The sequence below is a fragment of the Schistocerca americana genome, chromosome 7 (assembly GCF_021461395.2).
Source record: "Schistocerca americana isolate TAMUIC-IGC-003095 chromosome 7, iqSchAmer2.1, whole genome shotgun sequence".
Taxonomy (NCBI): Eukaryota; Metazoa; Arthropoda; class Insecta; order Orthoptera; family Acrididae; genus Schistocerca; species Schistocerca americana.
Genome location: NC_060125.1, coordinates 373,000,160 through 373,020,946, shown reverse-complemented (window position 1 = coordinate 373,020,946; position 20,787 = coordinate 373,000,160). Strand labels below are relative to the sequence as shown.

General features: G+C 44.7%; 1 protein-coding gene across 1 annotated transcript in view; it reads left to right on the top strand.

The window, feature by feature from the left end:
- LOC124622948 (lipase 3-like) overlaps positions 1–20,787 on the top strand; it is a 170,654-nt gene that overhangs the window by 101,618 nt on the left and 48,249 nt on the right. The window contains exon 6 of the mRNA XM_047148739.1: positions 19,633–19,717. Coding sequence (XP_047004695.1) covers positions 19,633–19,717 — 85 coding nt within the window. The remainder of the gene's footprint in view (positions 1–19,632; positions 19,718–20,787) is intronic.

The window sequence follows — 20,787 nt, the reverse complement described above, 5'->3', positions numbered from 1 at the left end:
CACAACTGAAAGAACGTCCTGATCTGGTACTAGAAATGAGACAGTCAAAGATCATCGTGACGTAATCGTGACACTAGTCCATAGTGACGCAGTCGTGATGGCAACGGCGATGGGCGCAGATGTGCCGAGTGTGGGGGCCGCTAACGTCGGATGGGCGAAGGCTCTGAAAGTAACGACTGGCGGACGGAACGGCGCAGCTGATGTGAGATCCGAATGATGGGCCTTTTCTATCTTTCATTCCTTATCGGAGGGAGATGGTGGGGTGCAGAATGCAGGAGAGCATACCCCTTTTGAACCGAGAGTATTCGCTTAATTTAGTGGTATCCTGGTTTGACACTCTTTGTTGTTGTTGTTGTTGTTGTTGTGGTCTTCAGTCCAGAGACTGGTTTGATGCAGCTCTCCATGCTACTCTATCGTGTGCAAGCTTCTTCATCTCCCAGTACCTACTGCAACCTACATCCTTCTGAATCTGTTTAGTGTATTCATACCTCGGTCTCCTTCTATGAGTTTTACTCTCCGCGCTTCCCTCCAACACTAAAGTGATGATCCCTTGATGCCTCAGAAAATGTCCTACCAACCGATCCCTTCTTCTAGTCAAGTTGTGGCACAAACTCTTCTTCTCCCCAATTCTATTCAATACCTCCTCATTATTTATATGATCTACCCATCTAATCTTCAGCATTCTTCTGTAGCACCACATTTCAAAATCTTCTATTTTCTTCTTGTCTAAACTATTTATCGTTCATGTTCGACATCCATACATGGCTACATTCAACACAAATACTTTGAGAAAAGACTTCCTGGCACTTAGATCTATACTCGATGTTAACGAATTTCTCTTCTTCAGAAACACTTTCCTTGCCATTGCCAGTCTACATTTTATATCCTCCCTACTTCGACCATCATCAGTTATTTTGCTCCCCATATAGCAAAACTCATCTACTACTTTCAGCTGCTGTAACATGTCCTTTGCTGTCTCTGACAGAATAACAAAGTCGTCGGGAAACCTCAAAGTTTTAATGTCTTCTCCATGAATTTTAATTCCTACTCCAAATTTTTCTTTTGTTTGCTTTACTGCTTGCTTAATATACATATTGAATAACATTGGAGATAGGCCACAACCCTGTCTCAACCACTGCTGCCCTTTCATACCCCTCGACTCTTATAAGTGCCATCTGGTTTCTGTACAAATTGTAAGTAGGCATTCGCTTCCTGTATTTGACCCCTACCGCCTTCAGAATTTGAAAGCGAGAATTCCAGTCAACATTGTCAAAAGCTCTCTCTAACTCTACAACTGCTAGAAACGTAGGTTTGTCTTTCCTTGATTTATCTTCTAAGATAAGACGTAGGGTCAGTATTGCCTCACGTGTTTCAGCATTTCTACGGAATCCAAACTGATCTTCCCCGAGGTCGGCGTCTACCAATTTTTCCATTCGTCTGTAAAGAATTCGTGTTAGTATTTTGCAGCAGTGGCTTATTAAACTGATAGTTCGGTAATTTTCACACCTGTCAACACTTGCTTACTTTGAGATTGGAATTGTTATGTTCTTTTTGAAGTCTGAGGGTATTTCGCCTGTCTCATACATCTTGCTAATTAGATGGTAGAGTTTTGTCAGGGCTATCAGTAGCTCTAATAGAATGTTGTCTACTCCCGGGGCATTGTCCCGACTTAGGTCTTTCACGCAATATCATATCTCCCATTTCATCTTCATCTACGTCGTCTACCGTTTCCATAATATTCCCCTCAACTACATCGCCCTTGTATAGACCCTCTATATAGTCGTTCCAACTTTCTGCCTTCCCTTTTTTGCTTAGAACTGATTTTCCATCTGAGCTCTTGATATTCATACAAGTAGTTCTCTTCTCCCCAAATGTCTCCTTTAATTTTGTTGAAGGCAGTATCTATCTTACCCCTAGTGATATATGCCTCTACATCCTTACATTTGTCTTGCAACCATCCCTGCTTAGCCATTTTGCTCTTCTTGTCGATCTCATTTTTGAGACGTTTGTATTCCTCTTTTGCCTACTTCATTTACTGCATTTTTATATTTTCTCCTTTCATCAATTAAATTCAATATCGCTTCTGTTACACAAGGTTTTCTACGAGCTCTCGTCTTTTTACCTTCTTGATCCTCTGCTGCCTTCACCATTCTTCTTCTACTGTATTTCTTTACTCCGTTCCTGTCAATCGTTGTTGCCCAATGCTCTCTCTGAAACTCTCTAAAACCTCTGGTTCTTTCAGTCTATCCAGGTCCCTCCTCCTTTAATTTCCACCTTTTTTAAGTTTCTTCAGTTTTAATCTACAGTTCACAACCAATAGATTGTGGTTTGAGACCACATCTGCCCCTGGAAATGTCTTACAATTTTAAATCTGGTTCCTAAATCTCTGTCTTACCATTATATAATCACTTGAAATCTTCCAGTATCTCCTGGCCTCTTCCAGGTATACAACCTTCTTTCGTGATTTGTAAACCAAGTGTTCACTATGATTAGGCTATGGTCTGCGTAAAATTCTATCAGGCGGCTTCCTCTTTAATCCCTTACCCTCACCCCATATTCACCCACCACTTTTCCTTCTCTTCCTTTTCCTACTATTGAATTCCAGTCACCCATGACTACTAAATTTTCATCGCCCTTCACTATGTGAATAATTTCTTTTATGTCACATTTATTGTAATTGGACTGAAAGTAGTGTTCAGTGGGTGATAGGGGGGGACAGCTCTGGCTTTCACCCTTCGAAAAAACCCTGGCTAGGGCTGCTGATGGTACCAACATACACTACTGGCCATTAAAATTCCTACACCAAGAAGAAATGCAGATGATAAACGGGTATTCATTGGACAAATATATTATACTAGAACTGACATGTGATTACATTTTCACGCAATTTGGGTGCATAGACCCTGAGAAATCAGTACCCAGAACAACTACCTCTGGCCGTAATAACGGCCTTGATACGCCTGAACATTGAGTCAAACAGAGCTTGGGTGGCGTGTACAGGTACAGCTACCCATGCAGCTTCAACACGATATCACAGTTCATCAAGAGTAGTGACTAGCGTATTGTGACGAGCCAGTTGCTCGGCCACCATTGACCAGACGTTTTCAATTAGTGAGAGATCTGGAGAATGTGCTGGCCAGGGCAGCAGTCGAACATTTTCTATAACCAGAAAGGCCCGTAAACGACCTGCAACATGCGGTCGCGCGTTATCCTGCTGAAATGTAGGGTTTCGCAGGGATCGAATTAAGGGTAGAGACACGGGTCGTAACACATCTGAAATGTAACGTCCACTGTTCAAAGTGGCTTCAGTGCGAACAAGAGATGACCGACACGTATAACCAATGGCACCCCATACCATCAAGCCGGGTGATACGCCAGTATGGCGATGACGAATACACGCTTCCAATGTGCGTTCACCGCGATGTCGCCAAACACGGATGCGACCATCATGATGCTGTAAACAGAGCCTGGATTCATCCGAAAAATGACGTTTTGCCATTCGTGCACCCAGGTTCGTCGTTGAGTACACCACACAGGCGCTCCTGTCTGTGATGCAGCGCCAAGGGTAACCGGAGCCATGGTCTCCGAGGTGATAGTCCATGCTGCTGCAAACGTCGTCGAACTGTTCTTGCAGATGGTTGTTGTCGTGGAAACGTCCCCATCCGTTGACTCAGGGATCGAGACGTGGCTGCACGATGCATTACAGCCATGCGGATAAGGTGCCTGTCATCTCGACTGATAGTGACACGAGGCCGTTGGGATCGAGCACTGCGTTCCGTATTACCCTCCTGAACCCACCGATTCCATATTCTGCTAACAGTCATTGGATCTCGACCAGCGCGAGCAGAAATGTCGCGATACGATAAACCGCAATCGCTATAGGCTACAATCCGACCTTTATCGATGTCGGAAACGTGGTGGTACGCATTTTTCCTCCTTACACGAGGCATCACAACAACGTTTCACCAGGCAGCTGGTCAGCTGCTGTTTGTGTATGAAAAATCGGTTGGAAATTTTCCTCATGTCAGCACGTTGTAGGTGTCGCCACCGGCGCCAACCTTTTGTGAATGGTCTGAAAAGCTAATCACATGCCTATCACAGCATCTTCTTCCTGTCGGTTAAATTTCGCGTCTGTAGCACGCCATCTTCGTGGTGTAGCAATTTTAATGGCCAGTAGTGTATTTGCCGCATTGAGTGTGACTGTTAGCTACAGGCAGGCTACAAGTAGTACAGGAGCCATTGCATCTCTTATGGCGGCGACTAGGCTGGTGGTGACCGTTTTGATTGCATCTTGAAACAGTGAGGCTTCATACTAGATTGTAGTCGGTTGTGGCTGCTGGAGGTTGAGCCGTGACTTAAAGACGCAGCAGGCGGAGTGCCCTTGGAGCCCTTGACGGGTACGTGACCTGTAGGTGCAAACTAATCCCGTCAATAGCAGTGTGGACGTTGCTGGTGCACATGCTGCATGCAAGTGACGATGGCGCTCCTGGTGGCGCCACTAGCGATCAGCTTGGGGAGATATTATTTAACAACAGTACAATGTCCATAACACACAATGCACTAGAGAAGCTTGTAGACCAGGGAAGGCCGAGAACACAGCTCGTGAGCCGTGCTTTGCCACGAGTGCCATTGTGCGCATCCTGACAGCGCACTGCCCCCCCCCCCCTCCCACCCCCTCCTTCCACACGTCAAGATTTCCGTGCGTCAGGAGGGGAAAGAGAGGGAGACTGCAAACGTGCTGCATCAAAATGGTAATACATTTACAATATATACGACTTGGTTTTATATTTAACATTTTGCAACAATATAGATCACAAACAAAACAAATTTTCAGTATTATTTAACTACCTTTCTGGCGCACTGAAGACCTAATTTAATTTATATATACGCGACTTGGTTTTATATTTCAGATTTCTCAACAACATAGATCACAAACAATACTAATTTTCAGTATTATTTAATTACTTTTTGGAGCACTGAAGATACAATATAATTTGTATCTGGCAAATTCTTGGCAGTCGTGCAGGTGCAGACAGTTTCACAGATTGTCGTGCTTAGGTTGCCACTTAATTCTGACTTACTTAGTATCATATTCACGGAGAACCTTTGTCACATTTAGATTGTGCGAAATATTTTATGACGTTTACAACCTCATTATCAAACAAGTGGAAACAATCTTGAGGAAAACAGTGTAGATCTCCTGGGCGGTTTTGACGAAAAAGTATTTGTCTTTTAATTGGGAATCGTTCATTTCAATCGAAAACTGTTGCAACTGACAGTGGAATAATGTGCATGACTTCAGAAAGTTGGTGTTCGTACTACCAGTTACATTATGTACTCCATGCCTACAAATTTAGCACAAAATGCTTCTTGACGTACAGAACAACGCATCCCGTTGTTGTAATTTTCTTCTCTTTCATCGTCAACTAGATCTTTAAATTATTTCTGCATATTGTTACAATGTAGTTCCATAGCAAATATGTAGTACACATCGAGTATGCAACTGCACATCGCGCAACAGATATTGATAATTCTTATCCTTCTCTCCTGTCATTTCCATTCATATTGGAGGTTTTTGTCGACAGATCACTAGACAGTCTCTTTTTATGCAAACAGCTACTTGCCCGGTGAACTTCTTTTATACCATGAACAAGCAGCGAAGGGTAACGCTGAGTCAAATGTCACACTGTACCGAGTACTTCCGAGAAGGACTGAGTAAAGCTGGACAGAACGAGCCTTGGCCTGCAAACGGCTCACGCATCGGTGTCGCATGGAGGTTGGCATTCGGTGGCCAACCCTGTTGGAAATTGTCGTAACTGCGACCAGGACGGTCGCGGAGTAGCAATGACGGAAAGCGCGGCGGGACCCGCGCAGAGGCCCGCGAACAACAACACAGCGGGAGAGGACGGACACGACCAAAGAAGGACATAACGAATACAACAAGATCGAACAACGGAGTCACAAGGAAACAAACACGTCCACTCGTACACAGAACAAGGAAGTAAACTTTCTAACGTGAGGCGAGGTGTCAACCGACGTACGCATGATAAGCTGGCTGGCTGAGCTTTTTTTTCTTTATTGTTATTTATCACCTCATACAAAGGTGGACTGGCAGCGGATAAATCTATTCCGCTCTTCAGCCACAAGTATTACAGTAAAAGAGAAAATGAAGATAGAAAAGTAACAGATTGGTGGTTAAAAGAACAGTAGATACAAGTATTAAAAAACACGAAGCCTTTCACACTCGATGAAAAAACACCAAAAACTGTTGGCACTGCGCACAGACACTGATGACTTAGACTGTACAAGTGAACGAAGGAGTGTGGCGGCGAAAAACACTAAATCACAACACAATGGCACACACACGAGAAACTGATGGCGATGATCTCCGGCGCGCGAATGTCCACTGAACGTGTGCGAGTCCGTGGACCTGCCAAGACTGGAAGAAGGGAGTGGGGGAGGGAGAGGGGAGAGCAAAGATGCCAGTGGCAGAGGAGATGGTAGGAGGAATGAAGGTATTGGGGTAGGGGAAGCCTGGGGGAGGAGGGGGGAGAAAGGGAGGAGGGAGGGAAGGGGGAGAGAAGGGAGAGAGGATGCCCATAGGAACAAACACAGGAAGAGGGAGGGAGGATCAAAGTTGGTAGGAGGGGTAGATAGAGGGGAGAAGGGCATCATCAGGGAGGGGGAGCTGGTGAAAGCCACCTTGGGAGAGGGTATGAAGAGTGGAGAGATGGAGAGCAGGTGGAACATGGAAATACAAGCGTGGCAGCGGATGTGGGCGGAGAGGACGGGAGAGACAAGCGGGTGAGGAGGATCGAGTTTACGGGAGGTGTAGAGGATCCATATCCGTTCGAGGAAAAGGAGGAGGTGGGGGAACGGAATAAGGTCGTACAGAATCCGCGTGGAGGAGGGGAGACGGAAGTGATAGGCGAGGCGAAGAGTATGGCGTTCTAGGATCTGAAGGGATTTGTAAAAGGTAGGGGGAGCAGAGATCCAGGCAGGGTGGGCGTAGCAAATGATAGGGCGAATAAGGGATTTATAGGTATGGAGGATGGTGGAGGGGTCGAGACCCACAGACCCCATGTACGGCTGGAAAGGAGCTTGAGGAGACGGAGTCGGGAGCGTCCCTCGGCTTGGATTCTCCGGAGGTGGGGGGTCGGGGAGAGGCGACGGTCGAGGGTGACGCCAAGGTACTTAAGGATGGGGGTGAGGGCGATAGGACGGCCATATATGGTGATTGGCTGAGCGAGAAGCAGGCGCTTAACTACGCTATCGGAGGCGCCGCTATTGGCCGCTGGAACCACGTGTTCCGCTGTGGCGCCCTCACAGTAAAAGCGGGCTAGGAGGCGCGCCACGACAGTTTATGGCTCGATGGTGTAGAGACCTATATGGGTCTTCGACGTCCATGACGTCTGGCGCGGATTCAAATTCCGCGGCGCGCGGTACCAGATCCCTCCCCCCCTCCCCCCCCCCCCCCCCGAAAATCGCGCGTAGGGGCGGAAACGCCCTGGACGGTGCCGAGGTGGGCGGCAGTGGGAAGAGGAACTGGGCGTATCAACCGAAACTGGCGGGGAGAAAGGGACGCCCGAGGTATCCATGACAGCCAGTCCAGAGCCCAGGGTGGGGGAGGGAGCCGCCGATCGACCCGGAGATGAAGAGGGCCAGCGGCAGGCCCGCGGGGAGACGGCAACCGGGGGCAGGGACGGTGACTCGTGGACCACGTCCGTACCCGAAGGAGGTAGGGAAAGAGGCGGCGGCGCGAGTCCCGTGGTAGCACGAGGGCGGAGCTGATTATGATGGCGGCGATCCAACCCTTTCGACGTCTGCATCGACGTCACATGCCGCCTGTGGGCCGCGACGACCGTGGCGGGTGTCCAACCCGCCTTGCATCCGTACTCGCGGGCCCACACGGCCGTGCCAGGGGCATACCGCTGCGAGGGCCGGGAGTGGGGGCGGGAGGAGGATGGCATCAACAAATGGAGCAGGGTCCGCGGCTGTCGTCCACGAAGGAGCTCCGCCGGACTGTGTCCGTCAATTGGCGTGGTGCGATAGGTGCTCAAAAACAGGGTGAGGGCCGACGTGGCTGGAGATGTATCGACCGCCTTAGTCAACTGGTGTTTAAAAGTGCGAACAAGCCTCTCCACCGCGCCATTGGACGAAGTACAAAATGTTCTATTTCATACACTATACTGACAATACCAGATTATCGGTAACTAAGAATTGGTACCTACTGCAGTCACTAATTGTAGGAAGGTTGAGAGATCTAGGGTTAAGGAAGAGAAGGACAAAATTGGTTGCATATAGATTTTGGTTTTTCGCCCGTATACCTCAATCTCAATATTCTCTTCATCACAGAAAATCACTTGACACAGCCACTCATGTAATCGAGAAAAAGAGCCAGAATGCTACAAGTTGAGCTCAAAGCAGCAGAGCTAATTCAGGAACTACAACATGCGTGAAATGTAGCTTGCTTGATTCAAACACATCTTACAAATGATTCAAACACGACATCTTGCAAATGATGGTCTTGGCCTCCGAAAGGCGATCGACGGTGTACCATATCGTCAACTGGCAACCAAGATACGATCACATGGAGTATCGTCGCAAACAATGATTGGCTCTAGGAATATAGGACTAGTAGAAGCCAGTACGTTATAACAGGTGACGAATGTTCTATGGAAACAAAAATTACATCGGGTATGTCACAAGGAAGCGTACTAGGTCTCCTGATTGTATCAATATATATAAACGATTTATCCACTATAATCAGCATTACTATGAGATTGTACTTTGACGATGCTGTTGTGTATAAGAAAGTATTATCATTGAAAGATCGTAAGGAACTGCATATAGTCTTCGACAAAATTTCCAGATGGTGCAATGAATGGTATCCTTATGGGTAAATGTAACCTTATGGGTAAATGTAACATTACCATGAAAAAACGAAATAACCAACGACGGGATAACATTCTACGAGTCGGAGTACGGAATGTCAGAAGTTTGAACCTAGTACGGAAGCAACAGGAAAGCTAGAAAATCTGAAAAGGGAACTACAAAGGCTCGATAGCGGTGTGGGGGATCAGAGAAGTGAAATAGAAAATGGAATAAGGATTTCTGGTCAGATGAATGTAGGGCAACGCCAAGAGAAGCAGAAAATGGTATAACGGGATATGATTCTCTATGAATAGGAAGGTACGATAGAGAGTGTGTTCTTGTGAACAGTCCAGAGATCGGATTGTTCTAGGATTGTCAGAACTGACATCGAACCAACACCGACAACAATAGGTCAGATATACATGCCGACGTTGTAAGCTGAAGATGAATAGACGGATGAATAGACGGAAAAGATCTACGAGGATAATGAATGGGTAATTCGGCATGTAAAGGCAGATGTAAATCTAATAATCGTGGGGAATGGAATTCGGTTGTAGGGGAAGAAGTAGGAGAAAGGTTACGAGACAATATGGGCTTGGCATTAGAAATAAGGGTAGAGAAGGCTAATTGACTTCTGCAATAATTTTCAAATGATGGTACCGCATAATTTGTTCAAGAAGCACAAGAGGAGGAAGTATACTTGGAAAAGACCAAGAGACATGGGAAGGTTCCAGGTAGATTACATCATGATCAGACAGAGATTCCGAAATAAGATATTGGATTATAAGACGTACGCAGATGCAGATATAGATTCAGATCACAATTTGGTAATGATGAAGAGTAGACTGAAGTTCAAGGGAATCGACCGAAAGAATGAACACATCTAAAAAGGGCAATGACAGGCATTGGACAGACATACATAGGTAGAGAGAAGGTAACTGCGAAGAAACCTTGGGTAAGAGACGAAATAGTTAAATTGATCGACGAGAGGAGAAAGTGCAAAAATGTTCATGGAAAGATGGGAATACAGCAATATAACTCCCTTAAGACTGAAATAAATAACAAATGCAGGGTAGCCATGGCGAATGGCTGCAGGAAAGATGTGAAGAAATCGAAACAAAAATACTAGTCTGGAGGATTGACTCAGCAAACAGAAAAGCGAAAACAACCTTTGGTGCAATTAAAAGTAAGGGTGGTAACACTGAGAGTGCAATGGGATACGAAGAAGACAGAGTAGATGTCACAGGTCTTTGCGAGTGAGACAACTTATCTGATGATGTATTACAAGAAGAAATTGGAACCGACAGGAATTGAAAGGGGATACAGTATTAGAGCCAGAATGTGAAAGAGCCCTGGAGGACTTGAGATCAAGTAAGGCTGAAGGGATTGATGACATTCCATCGGAATTTCCACAGTCATTGAGGGAAATGACAACCAAATGACTGTTCAAGTCGGTGTGTAGAATTGATGACACTGGCTATATACTATCAGGCTTTCGTAAAAAGATCATCTACGCTGTTCCGAAGAAAAAAAGTGCAAATAAGCGGGAAATCATCGCGCAATTAGGTTCACAGCTCATGCACCCGACCACTGCTCATGCATCCAAGCTCTGGACGAGAGTAATTTACAGAAGTAGGGAAAAGAAAACTGAGGATCATTAGATGACGATCGGGTTGGCTTGAAGAAACATAAAGGCACCAGAAACGCTGTTCTAACTTTGCGATTGATAATGGAAGCAAGACTGAAGAAAAATAGAGACACATTCATAGGATTCGTCGACCCGGAAAAAGCGATAAAAAAATCTAAAAAGTTGCAATATGTTCGAAATTCTGAGAAAAATAGGAGTGAGCTTCAGGAAATCCTGGTGAGTGTGATATTCACCGACGAAAGTCGTGATGATAGAAAGTTGCACATATACGGATGGCGGTAGTTTCGCGTACGCAAGATATAAAAGAGCAGTGCATGTTGCAGCTGTCATTCGTACTTAGGTGTGATTCATGTGAAAAGGTTCTCGACGCGATAACGGCCGCACGACGGGAATTAACAGACTTTCAACGTGGAATGGTTGTTGGAGCTAGACGCATGAGACATTCAGTTTCGGAAATCGTTAGGGAATTCAGTATTCCGAGATCCACAGTGTCAAGACTGTGCCGAGAATACCAAATTGCAGACACTACTTCTCGCTATGGACGACGAAGTGGCCGACAGGCTTCAATTAACGACCGAGAGCAGCGGCGTTGGGTAGAATTTTTCAGGGCTAATAGACGAGCAACACTGCGTGAAAGAACCGCATAAATCAACGTGGGACATAACGACGAACGTATCCGTTAGGACAATGCGGCGAAATATGGCGTTAATGGGTTATGGCAGCAGACGACCGAGGCGAGTGCGTTTGCTAACACTACGATATCATCTACGCCTCTAGAGTTCAATGTATATTTGGAAGAAGCAATGACGGAAATAAAAGGAAGCTTTAAGAGCGTCATTAAAATTCAGGGTGAAGGATATCAGTGATTAGATTCGCTGGTGATATTGCTATCCTCGGTGAATGTGAAGAAGAATTACAGGCTCTGTTGGATGGAATGAACAGTCTAGTGAATACGATATATGGATTGAGAGTTATGACAAGTAGCAGAAACGTCCACCCCAACAGCTGAATGGTCAGCGTGACGAACTGCCGTCCTAAGAGGGCCGGGTTCGATTCCCGGCTGGGTCGTGGATTTTTCTCCGCTCACGCACTGGGTGTTGTGTTGTCTTCATCATAATTTCATTCACATCCGGCGCGCAGGTCGCCCAATGTGGCGTCGAATGTAATAAGACCTGCACCAAGGCGGCCGGACCTGCCCCGTAAGGGGCCTCGCGGCCAATGACGCCAAACGTTCTTTTCCATTTTTTCAGTAGCAGAAATGAGAACAATTAGAAACTTGAAACTTCCTGGCAGATTAAAACTGTGTGCCGGACCGAGACTCGAACTCGAGACCTTTGCCTTACGCGGGCAAGTGCTCTACCAACTGAGCTAACCAAGCACGAGTCACGCCCCGTCCTCACAGCTTTATTTCTGCCAGTATCTCGTCTCATACCTTCCAAACTCCGCTGCAGAGTGAAAATCTCATTCTGGAAACATCCCCCAGGCTATGGCTAAGCCATGTCTCCGCAATAGCCTTTCTTACAGGAGTGCTAGTTCTGCAAGGTTCGCAGGAGAGCTTCTGTACAGTTTGGAAGGTAGGAGACGAGATACTGGCAGAAGTAAAGCTGTGAGGACGGGGCGTGAGTCGTGCTTCGGTAGCTCAGTTGGCAGAGCACTTGCCCGCGAAAGGCAAAGGTCCCGAGTTCGAGTCTCGGTCCGGCACACAGTTTTAATCTGCCAGGAAGTTTCATATCAGCGCACACTCCACTGCAGAGTGAAAATCTCATTCCTAATTAGAAACTTAACACCTGGATTGATGCTCTCGAAGTACGTAGATGAAATTAAGGTACTATGCTACCTAGGCAGCAAAATAACCAATGACGGATGGAACAAGGAGGACATCAAAAACGGACTAGCGATGGCAAAATGGGCATTCCTGGCCAATAGAAGTCTACTAGCATCGGACACAGGCCTTAATTTGAGGACGAAATTTCTGAGAATGTACGCCTGGAGCACGACATTGTATGGTAGTGTAACATGGGATAGAGAAAACCGGAACAAAAGAGAATCGAAGAGTTTGAGATGTGGTGCTACAGAGGAATACTGAGTGTTTGTTGGATTGATAAGTTAGCCGGCACGGTAGCTCAGCGTGTTCGGTCAGTGTGTTACGTGCCCTCTGTAATAAAAAAAATCTGATTTAATCGATCAGTAACGAACTTAGACGGTTGTCTTACGACATCCGCCCTGAGCAGATGCAACGGACAAAAGCAAACAAACAAAAAAAAAAAAAAAGCCGGCACGGTAACTCAGCGTGTTCGGTCAGAGGGTTAGCTGCCCTCTGTAATTAAAAAAAACTGAGTTAATGGATCCACGACGAACTGAAACGTGTGTCTTGCGACGTCCGCCCCGGGAAAAAAAAATAAATAAAAAAATAAAAATGGTCAGCGTGACGGACTGCCGTCCTAAGGGGCCCGGGTTCGATTCCCGGCTGGGTCGTGGATTTTCTCCGCTCACGGACTGGACGTTGTGTTGTCTTCATCATAATTTCATCCACATCCGGCTCGCAGGTCGCCCAATGTGGCGTCGAATGTAATAAGACCTGCACCAAGCGGGCCGGACCTGCCCCGTAAGGGGCCTCCCGGCCAATGACGCCCAACGCTCATTTCCATTTTTTCAGTAGTAGAAATGAGAACAATTAAAAACTTAACATCTGGATTGATGCTCTCGAAGTACGTAGATGATATTAAGGTACTATGCTACCTAGGCAGCAAAGTAACCAATGACAGATGGAGCAAGGAGGACATCAAAAACAGACTAAGGATGGCAAAATGGGCATTCCTGGCCAATAGAAGTCTACTAGTATCAGACGCAGGCCGTAATTTGAGGACGAAATTTCTGAAAATGTACGCCTGAAGCTCAAAATTGTATGGTAGCGAGACATGGGATAGAGAAAACCGGAACAGAAGAGAATCGAAGGGTTTGAGATGTGGTGCTACAGTTGGATTGATAAGTTAATAAATGAGGAGTTTCTTCTCAAAATCGGTGAAAGAAGGAACACACGGAAAACACTGACAAGAAAAAGAGACAGGATGATTGGTCATGTGTTAAGGTATCAGGGAATAGACTTCGTGGCAGCAGAGAGAACTGTGGAGAGTAAAACCTGTAGGAGAAGAAAGAGATCTGAATAGATCCAGCAAGTAATTGGGGACATAGGTTGCAAGTGTTTCTATGAGATAAAGAGGTTGGCGTAGGAGAGGGATTGGTGGCGGGTCGCATCAAACCACTCAGAAGATTGAAGACTCAAAATAAACAAAAGTAAGATAAATGCCTATAACAAACAGAAATAACACGACAATTTCCATTTATAAGACTACTTTCCTTACCGCATCACTTGGCTGCAAGACCACTAGCTCACACTCAATCTCGAGATGGGAGGTTGTCAGAATGTAAGTCTATGGCCGATATTTGCTCATAAAATGCCGAGATATTCTGTGCAATCTTACTTTTATTTGTAATTCATGAAGTAAGTAAATAGCCGTAATAACACTCACGTAGTTCAAATAACGGTTGTCGCCGACGTATTACTAGTAATTTCGCAGTCCGCAATACTTACAAATAATTTTCCGAAGTAATTTCTGTCCCAAATAACTACTACAATACGTCGGGAAAATGTATATGTCTTCAGTAAGGTCCAAACTGGCTGAAATTTCCACGGAGTCGCAAACAGGCGATCGATGTCACCATTCAGTAACTACGTACAGCAACCGTCCACAGAGTTCTAGGAAAGTAGCAGTATTCCAAGAGTCGGAACTGATCGACAGTAAAATTATCGGTTACGCTACTCTTGCAAGTGAAAGACCCTCTCATTTGGAAAAAAAAAGCTAATCATAGCAAGGACGAAATTAGAAATAGGTTGCTCACTTAAATATATTCTTATTAAAAGAAAGAGAGATCTGTATGTGTTATATCGACGTGACACTGAATAAGTAACGATCGTTAAAGAGGCACAGCAGGTTTTTGACAGTCGAAGGGAAACCATGGGAATACCAGAGCAAGGAGACAGTAAGAAAATGTAATGCTATAGATGATTCTTAACTATTTAGCGGTCGATTTGAAGAAGTACTTAAAAGGAAAGATTAGGAAAGAGCTCATTAGCAGTCAGGCATGTGCATGATTTCCGGAAATCATTTGACTCAGCACCACATCCACGCTTATTGTCAAAAGTACGATGATAGGGAGAACGCGGCAAGCTATCTTTGATGGCAATCATCTTGCTTTAAATCTTGAGAAATCTAAATCATGCCCTTCAGAAAACGAAAAAAACATAGTCTCTTATGACTATAATATTATTGAGTCACAGCTGGAATTGGACAATACATACAGACACCTGATGGAACACTTTGTAGGGATATGAAACGGAAGGATTACGGAGGCTCATTAGTGGGTAAAGCAGTTGGGAAAGAAAAAACTACTCGAACAGGCCGTGAAGGATCAACGGTACCGACCGGTCGCCGTGTCATCCTCAGACCTTAAGCCGTCGGCACACGGACCGTGCATCCGAACGTTGAGCGTTGAGCGTGCCGAGTTTCTGACGTCATAGCGTGGAATAGCACGTTCGGGAGTCTTTCCGAACGTGCAGAGCAATATCTGGCATGTCAGATATTCTGAGCGTGCGTCTGAACGTTGACCAATGAGATGGCAAAACGCCACCTACGTCACACGCACGCCGTCTCCCTTCAGTACAGAGTTGTGAGGCGCCATATTGGCATTCATTTCAAGCCTATATGTATATATGCGATTTCTGAGCACCAGAAAATTGAGAATCACTAAAAAAATCCCGTTGTTAACTGTGTGATTCGTTCCAATAAAATAATGAGAACCATCATATTCGTGGCAAAAAAATCATTGTAACTTGCGTATTATGAGAGTAGGCTATTTGAAGCCAGCGACACACTGAAGATCTACCCAAAATGCATTGTTCTTGGTACAATTTGTTATAATTAAACTTCAATTAGTAACATATCTGCGATTAAGGTTTTCTAAAAGGTAAGATACTACGATTAGACATCTGGTGTATCTTATTGGTGTAGCATAGTGACTAAAAAAAAAAAAAAAAAAAAAAAACGTCTCTGCCCCCTGTAGATTATTTTGATGGGGCGGTGGTTCGTGTCTTGCCACTTCCAAATTTTTTCCTAACATTTACGTTTTTATTGGGTTCTGATACTTTATTATTATTTTAATATAAGTATATACTATAATATTTGATGTTATGTAAATATAAGTTCACCGTTTTTTTGAGGGGTGACTTTGTTCGATTGGCTTAATCTACAGGACAGCTTGCGCTACTTGTATAAAGATATTTTGCTGCTTTTTCTTGTTGCAAAGATTCTGCTACTGGCTAGGAACACTGAACAAGTAAGACTGGCCTTGGGGTTTTACTAAAATGTGGGAATGATGAAATAATGTTTCTCTTATGTGGAGAAGTATTCCAAATTTGTACGGCACTGTTTGTAACGGAACTTTTATAAACCTGTGTCCTTATTGATTGGACATGGTACGTTCCTTTTCGTGGGCGATGGAGGAAATGTGCGTTTTAATAGAGCTAACGTGGGAATTTTACGCGCTCCCGTTGAGTAAACAGTGTGATTTACAAACTACAAGCATCCCTCAACTGCCGCTGGAGTGCGTTGCGATCGCGTATACCACGTTGGGGCCCACGTACCGTATGCACGAGTCGCATCGTTCCTGAGCGTTGTAGTGGTTAATAAAAAAAATGGGAGAAGAGAGACCGTGAAAAAGGGAAAGAATGAAAAAGCAAATCGGACTTCGTATTACAGAAAAGCTATCGGACTTCGTTATTCGGAAAAGCTATTGTTGGGGTGGTCCTTGTGGCGTTTTTGAGCAAAAGTTAAACCAATTTTCACTACAAAAGTTATTGAAAAGAAACAGAGAATAACAGAATGTAACTGACAGGGGGAAGTGGCGTAGACGAGAGATCATCCTTTACCAGATTAACTTATCTTCTTTCGGACGGCGTCCACGCCTTCAAAAATCTCCTTCATTTCAGCGTGAAAAAATCTGCTCCGAAATCTTGCAATAGTCCAGGGATCACTAATTTATACCAATTAAAATCATCTTGATACTGTATGCAATTTAATTCATTTTGATACTTCCATCCACCGAATTTCTTAATAACTTCCGCAATGTCTACACATTACAATCAGATCAAGATTAGCCATTAAGTTTTTACGTCAGCATCCGATCACGCCTGCCTTAAGCTACCGCTATCCAGAGACAATTGCAACGGAATAAAAAACAAAAAAGAGTTAACAATATTAGTATTTTCTCTCTGCCGTCGAGCGCTCATACCGCTGCGACGGGATATTTTTTATCTGAGGGAACGAGTGTAGCGCGGCGAAATTCAAAGCCCCGCTACAGCGTTCAGCAGCACGTTGAACTTGGCACCCTCAACGTTAACGTTCGACAGCACGGTCCGTGTGCCGACGGCTTTAGGCGTCACCAGATGCGGATACGGAGGAGCATGTGGTCAGCACACCGCTCCCCCAGCCGTTGTTAGTTTTTGTGAACATTGCCACTACTTGTCAATCAAGAAGGTCATCAATTGGCCTCACAAGAGCTGGTGCACCCGGCTTGCCACCAGTACTCGTCATACCCAGACAGTAGCCCATTGAAGTGCTAGCCAAGCCCGACAGCGCTTAATTTCAGTGAACTGACGGGAAGCGGTGTTACCACTCACTGCGACAAGGCCGTTGGCAGAACTCGCTGTTACAATAAGTGAACAAAAAAGGGAAAAGAATGAAATTAGGGTTCCTAGAGGACGGGAAAAACAGAAAAACCACACGAAAATACTTGGCACTAATACTTTTTAGATTCACACTGTCGAGCCAAAACGTTTTGACCACCTGCTTAACAGCATGATGGTCTACTTTTGGTGCCCACCACTCAGGTGGTAGGCTTTGGTTAATTGATAGAATACTGGGGAAATAGAACCAGTCTACAAAGGAGATAGGTTGCAAATCATTCGTGCGACCCATCCTAGAGTATTGCTCACGTGTGTGGGACCCGTACCAAACAGGAGTAACAGGGGAGGTACTGAGGACAGTACGAAAGGTCACAGGCTTGTTTGATCCATGGGAGAGTGACACAGAGATGCTGCAGACACTGAACTGACAGACTTTGAAAGATAGACGTAAACTACGCCAAGAAAGTCTACTTAAGAAGTTTCAAGAACCGGCTTTAAATTACGGCTCTAGGAAAATGCTTCGACTCCCTACGTAGCGCTCTCATATGGACCGAAGGAAGAGATTAGGTTAATTAGAGCACGCAAGGCAATTAAACAATCATTCTTCTAGCGCTCCGTACGTGAATGGAACGGGAAAAACATTAATAACTAGTACATTGGAACATATCCTCTGCCATGCACATCACAGAGGTTTGCAGAGTATAGATGTAGTTGTAGAAGCAGACTGAATAAGTAGTAAAATTGTTACATCATCTGTTGTTGTTGTGGTCTTCAGTCCAGAGACTGGTTTGATGCAGTTCTCCATGTTACCCTATCCTGTGCAAGCTTCTTCATCTCCCAGTACTTACTGCAACCTACATCCTTCTTAATCTCCTTAGTGTATTCATTTCTTGGTCTCCCTCTACGATTTTTACCCTCCCCGCTGCCCCCCAATACTAAATTTGTGATCCCTTGATGCCTCAGAACATGTCCTACTAACCGGTCCCTTCTTTTTGTCAAGTTGTGCCACAAACACCTCTTCTCCCCAATTCTATTCAATACTTCATCATTAGTTATGTGATCTACCCACCTAATCTACAGCATTCTTCTGTAGCACTACATTACGAAAGCTTCTATTATCTTCTTGTCTAAAGTATTTATCGTCCGTGTTTTACTTCCATACATGGCTACACTCCATACTTTCAGAAACGACTTCCTGACACTTAAATCTATACTCGATGTTAACAAATTTCTCTTCTTCAGAAACGCTTTCCTTGCCATTGCCAGTCTACATTTTATATCCTCTCTACTTCGACCATCATCAGTTATTTTGCTCCCCAAATAGCAAAACTCCTTTACTACTTTAAGTGTCTCATTTCCTAATCTAATTCCCTCAGCATCACCCGACTTAATTCGACTACATTCCATTATCCTCGTTTTGCTTTTGTTGATATTCATCTTATATCCTCCTTTCAAGACACTGTCCATTCCGTTCAACTGCTCTTCCAAGTCCTTTGCTGTCTCTGATAGAATTACAACGTCATCGGCGAACCTCAACGTTTTTATTTCTTCTTCATGGATTTTAATACCTACTCCGAATTTTTCTTTTGTTTCCTTTACTGCTTGCTCAATATACAAATTGAATAACATCGGGGAGAGGTTACAACCCTGTCTCACTCCCTTCCAACCACTGCTTCCCTTTCATGCCCCTCGACTCTTATAACTGCCATCTGGTTTCTGTACAAATTGTAAATAGCTTTTCGCTCCCTGTATTTTACCCCCGCCACCTTTAGAATTTGAAATAGAGTATTCCAATCAACATGGTCAAAAGCTTTCTCTAAGTCTACAAATGCTACAAACGTAGGTTTGCCTTTCCTTAATCTTTCTTCTAAGATAAGTCATAAGGCCAGTATTGGCTCACGTGTTCCAATATTTTTACGGAATCCAAACTGATCTTCCCCGAGGTCGGCTTCTACCAGTTTTTCCATTCGTCTGTAAAGAATTCGTGTTAGTATTTTGCAGCTGTTACTTATTAAACTGATAGTTCGGTATTTTTCACATCTGTCAACTAGGAACAGTTAATTTCACACTCGAAGGATAAATATAGGGAGTAAATAACAGGAACAGACAACAACTGAAGTACGTATACAGAACAGGTCGTGGAGTATGTCAGGAACGAAAGGTGTGTACGACACAAAGTAGGAAAAGATGGAAGACAGCATCAAACCAGTCAAGATACCGAAAGCGGAAAAGTATAACTAAATTTGAGACGGTTGTTTAGTGAATGAGTACTGTGACTTTAATGACAAGTTTTCATTTAAATATGTCTACAGAAGCACCGCACTACGCCCCATAAAACAAAAGTGCTTTGTGCTCTTTCGTGTTCCAGACGCTACTGCCGCTCATTATGGGCCACACACCAGCAGGAGCTGCCATGAAGCAGCTGATGCACTACGGCCAGGAAATCAACTCTGGTAGGTCTTACGGGAATAACCGATTGTAAGTCTAAATTCTAATTTAATTTTTCTTCATTTTCATAGTATTACAATAGAATTTCCTTTCAGATATGGATCAGTTCCTTCAAAATATTATCTTTCTTGAAGACTGCATGAATTTTCTGTGATCGACTTTGTATAATTTTGTAGAGTAAAACACATGGTGTTTCACAAAAAACCTACAAGAAAAATTCGATGAGCTAACAGTTGAAGGGGCTGGTGGAAGAAAGTACTAATCCTGAATTTAGTAAGGATTAACCTTATTACGTTACCTGTTGCATAATATGCGAGTGGGCCACCGTCTGGTGACAAGTAATTCAAGAGATGAAACTTCCTGGCAGATTAAAACTGAGTGCCTGACCGAGACTCGAACTCGGGACCTTTGCCTTTCGCGGGCAGGTGCGCTACCAACTGAGCTACCCAAGCACTAGTCACGCCCCCTCCTCACAGCTTTACTTCTGCCAGTACCTCGTCTCCTACCTTCCAAACTTTACAGAAGCTCTCCTGCGAACCTTGCAGAACTAGCTCTCCTGAAAGAAAGGATATTGTGGAGACATGGCTTAGCTTCAGCCTGGGGCACACTCCGCTGCAGAGTGAAAATCTCATTCTGAAAACATCCCCCAGGCTGTGGCTAAGCCATGTCTGCGCAATATCCTTTCTTTCAGGAGATGTAGTTCTGCAAGGTTCGCAGGAAGGCTTCTGCAAAGTTTGGAAGGTAGGAGACGAGGTACTGGCAGAAGTAAAGCTGTGAGGAGGGGGCGTGAGTCGTGCTTGGGTAGCTCAGCTGGTAGAGCACTTGCCTGCGAAAGGCAAAGGTCCCGAGTTCGAGTCTCGGTCCGGCACACAGTTTTAATTTGCAGGAAGTTGCATATCAGCGCAAACTCCGATGCAGAGTGAAAATCTCATTCTGAATTCAAGAGATATCGGTAAAAACAGCTGTTTTGTGTGTAAATTGTTGAGCTTTATGGTACTAATGTTTACTGTGTCTGAAGGTAGACCGTCTTTACAGCCGAATGGCTAGCTTCGCTGCTTTGTGTGCGGAAGTGCGA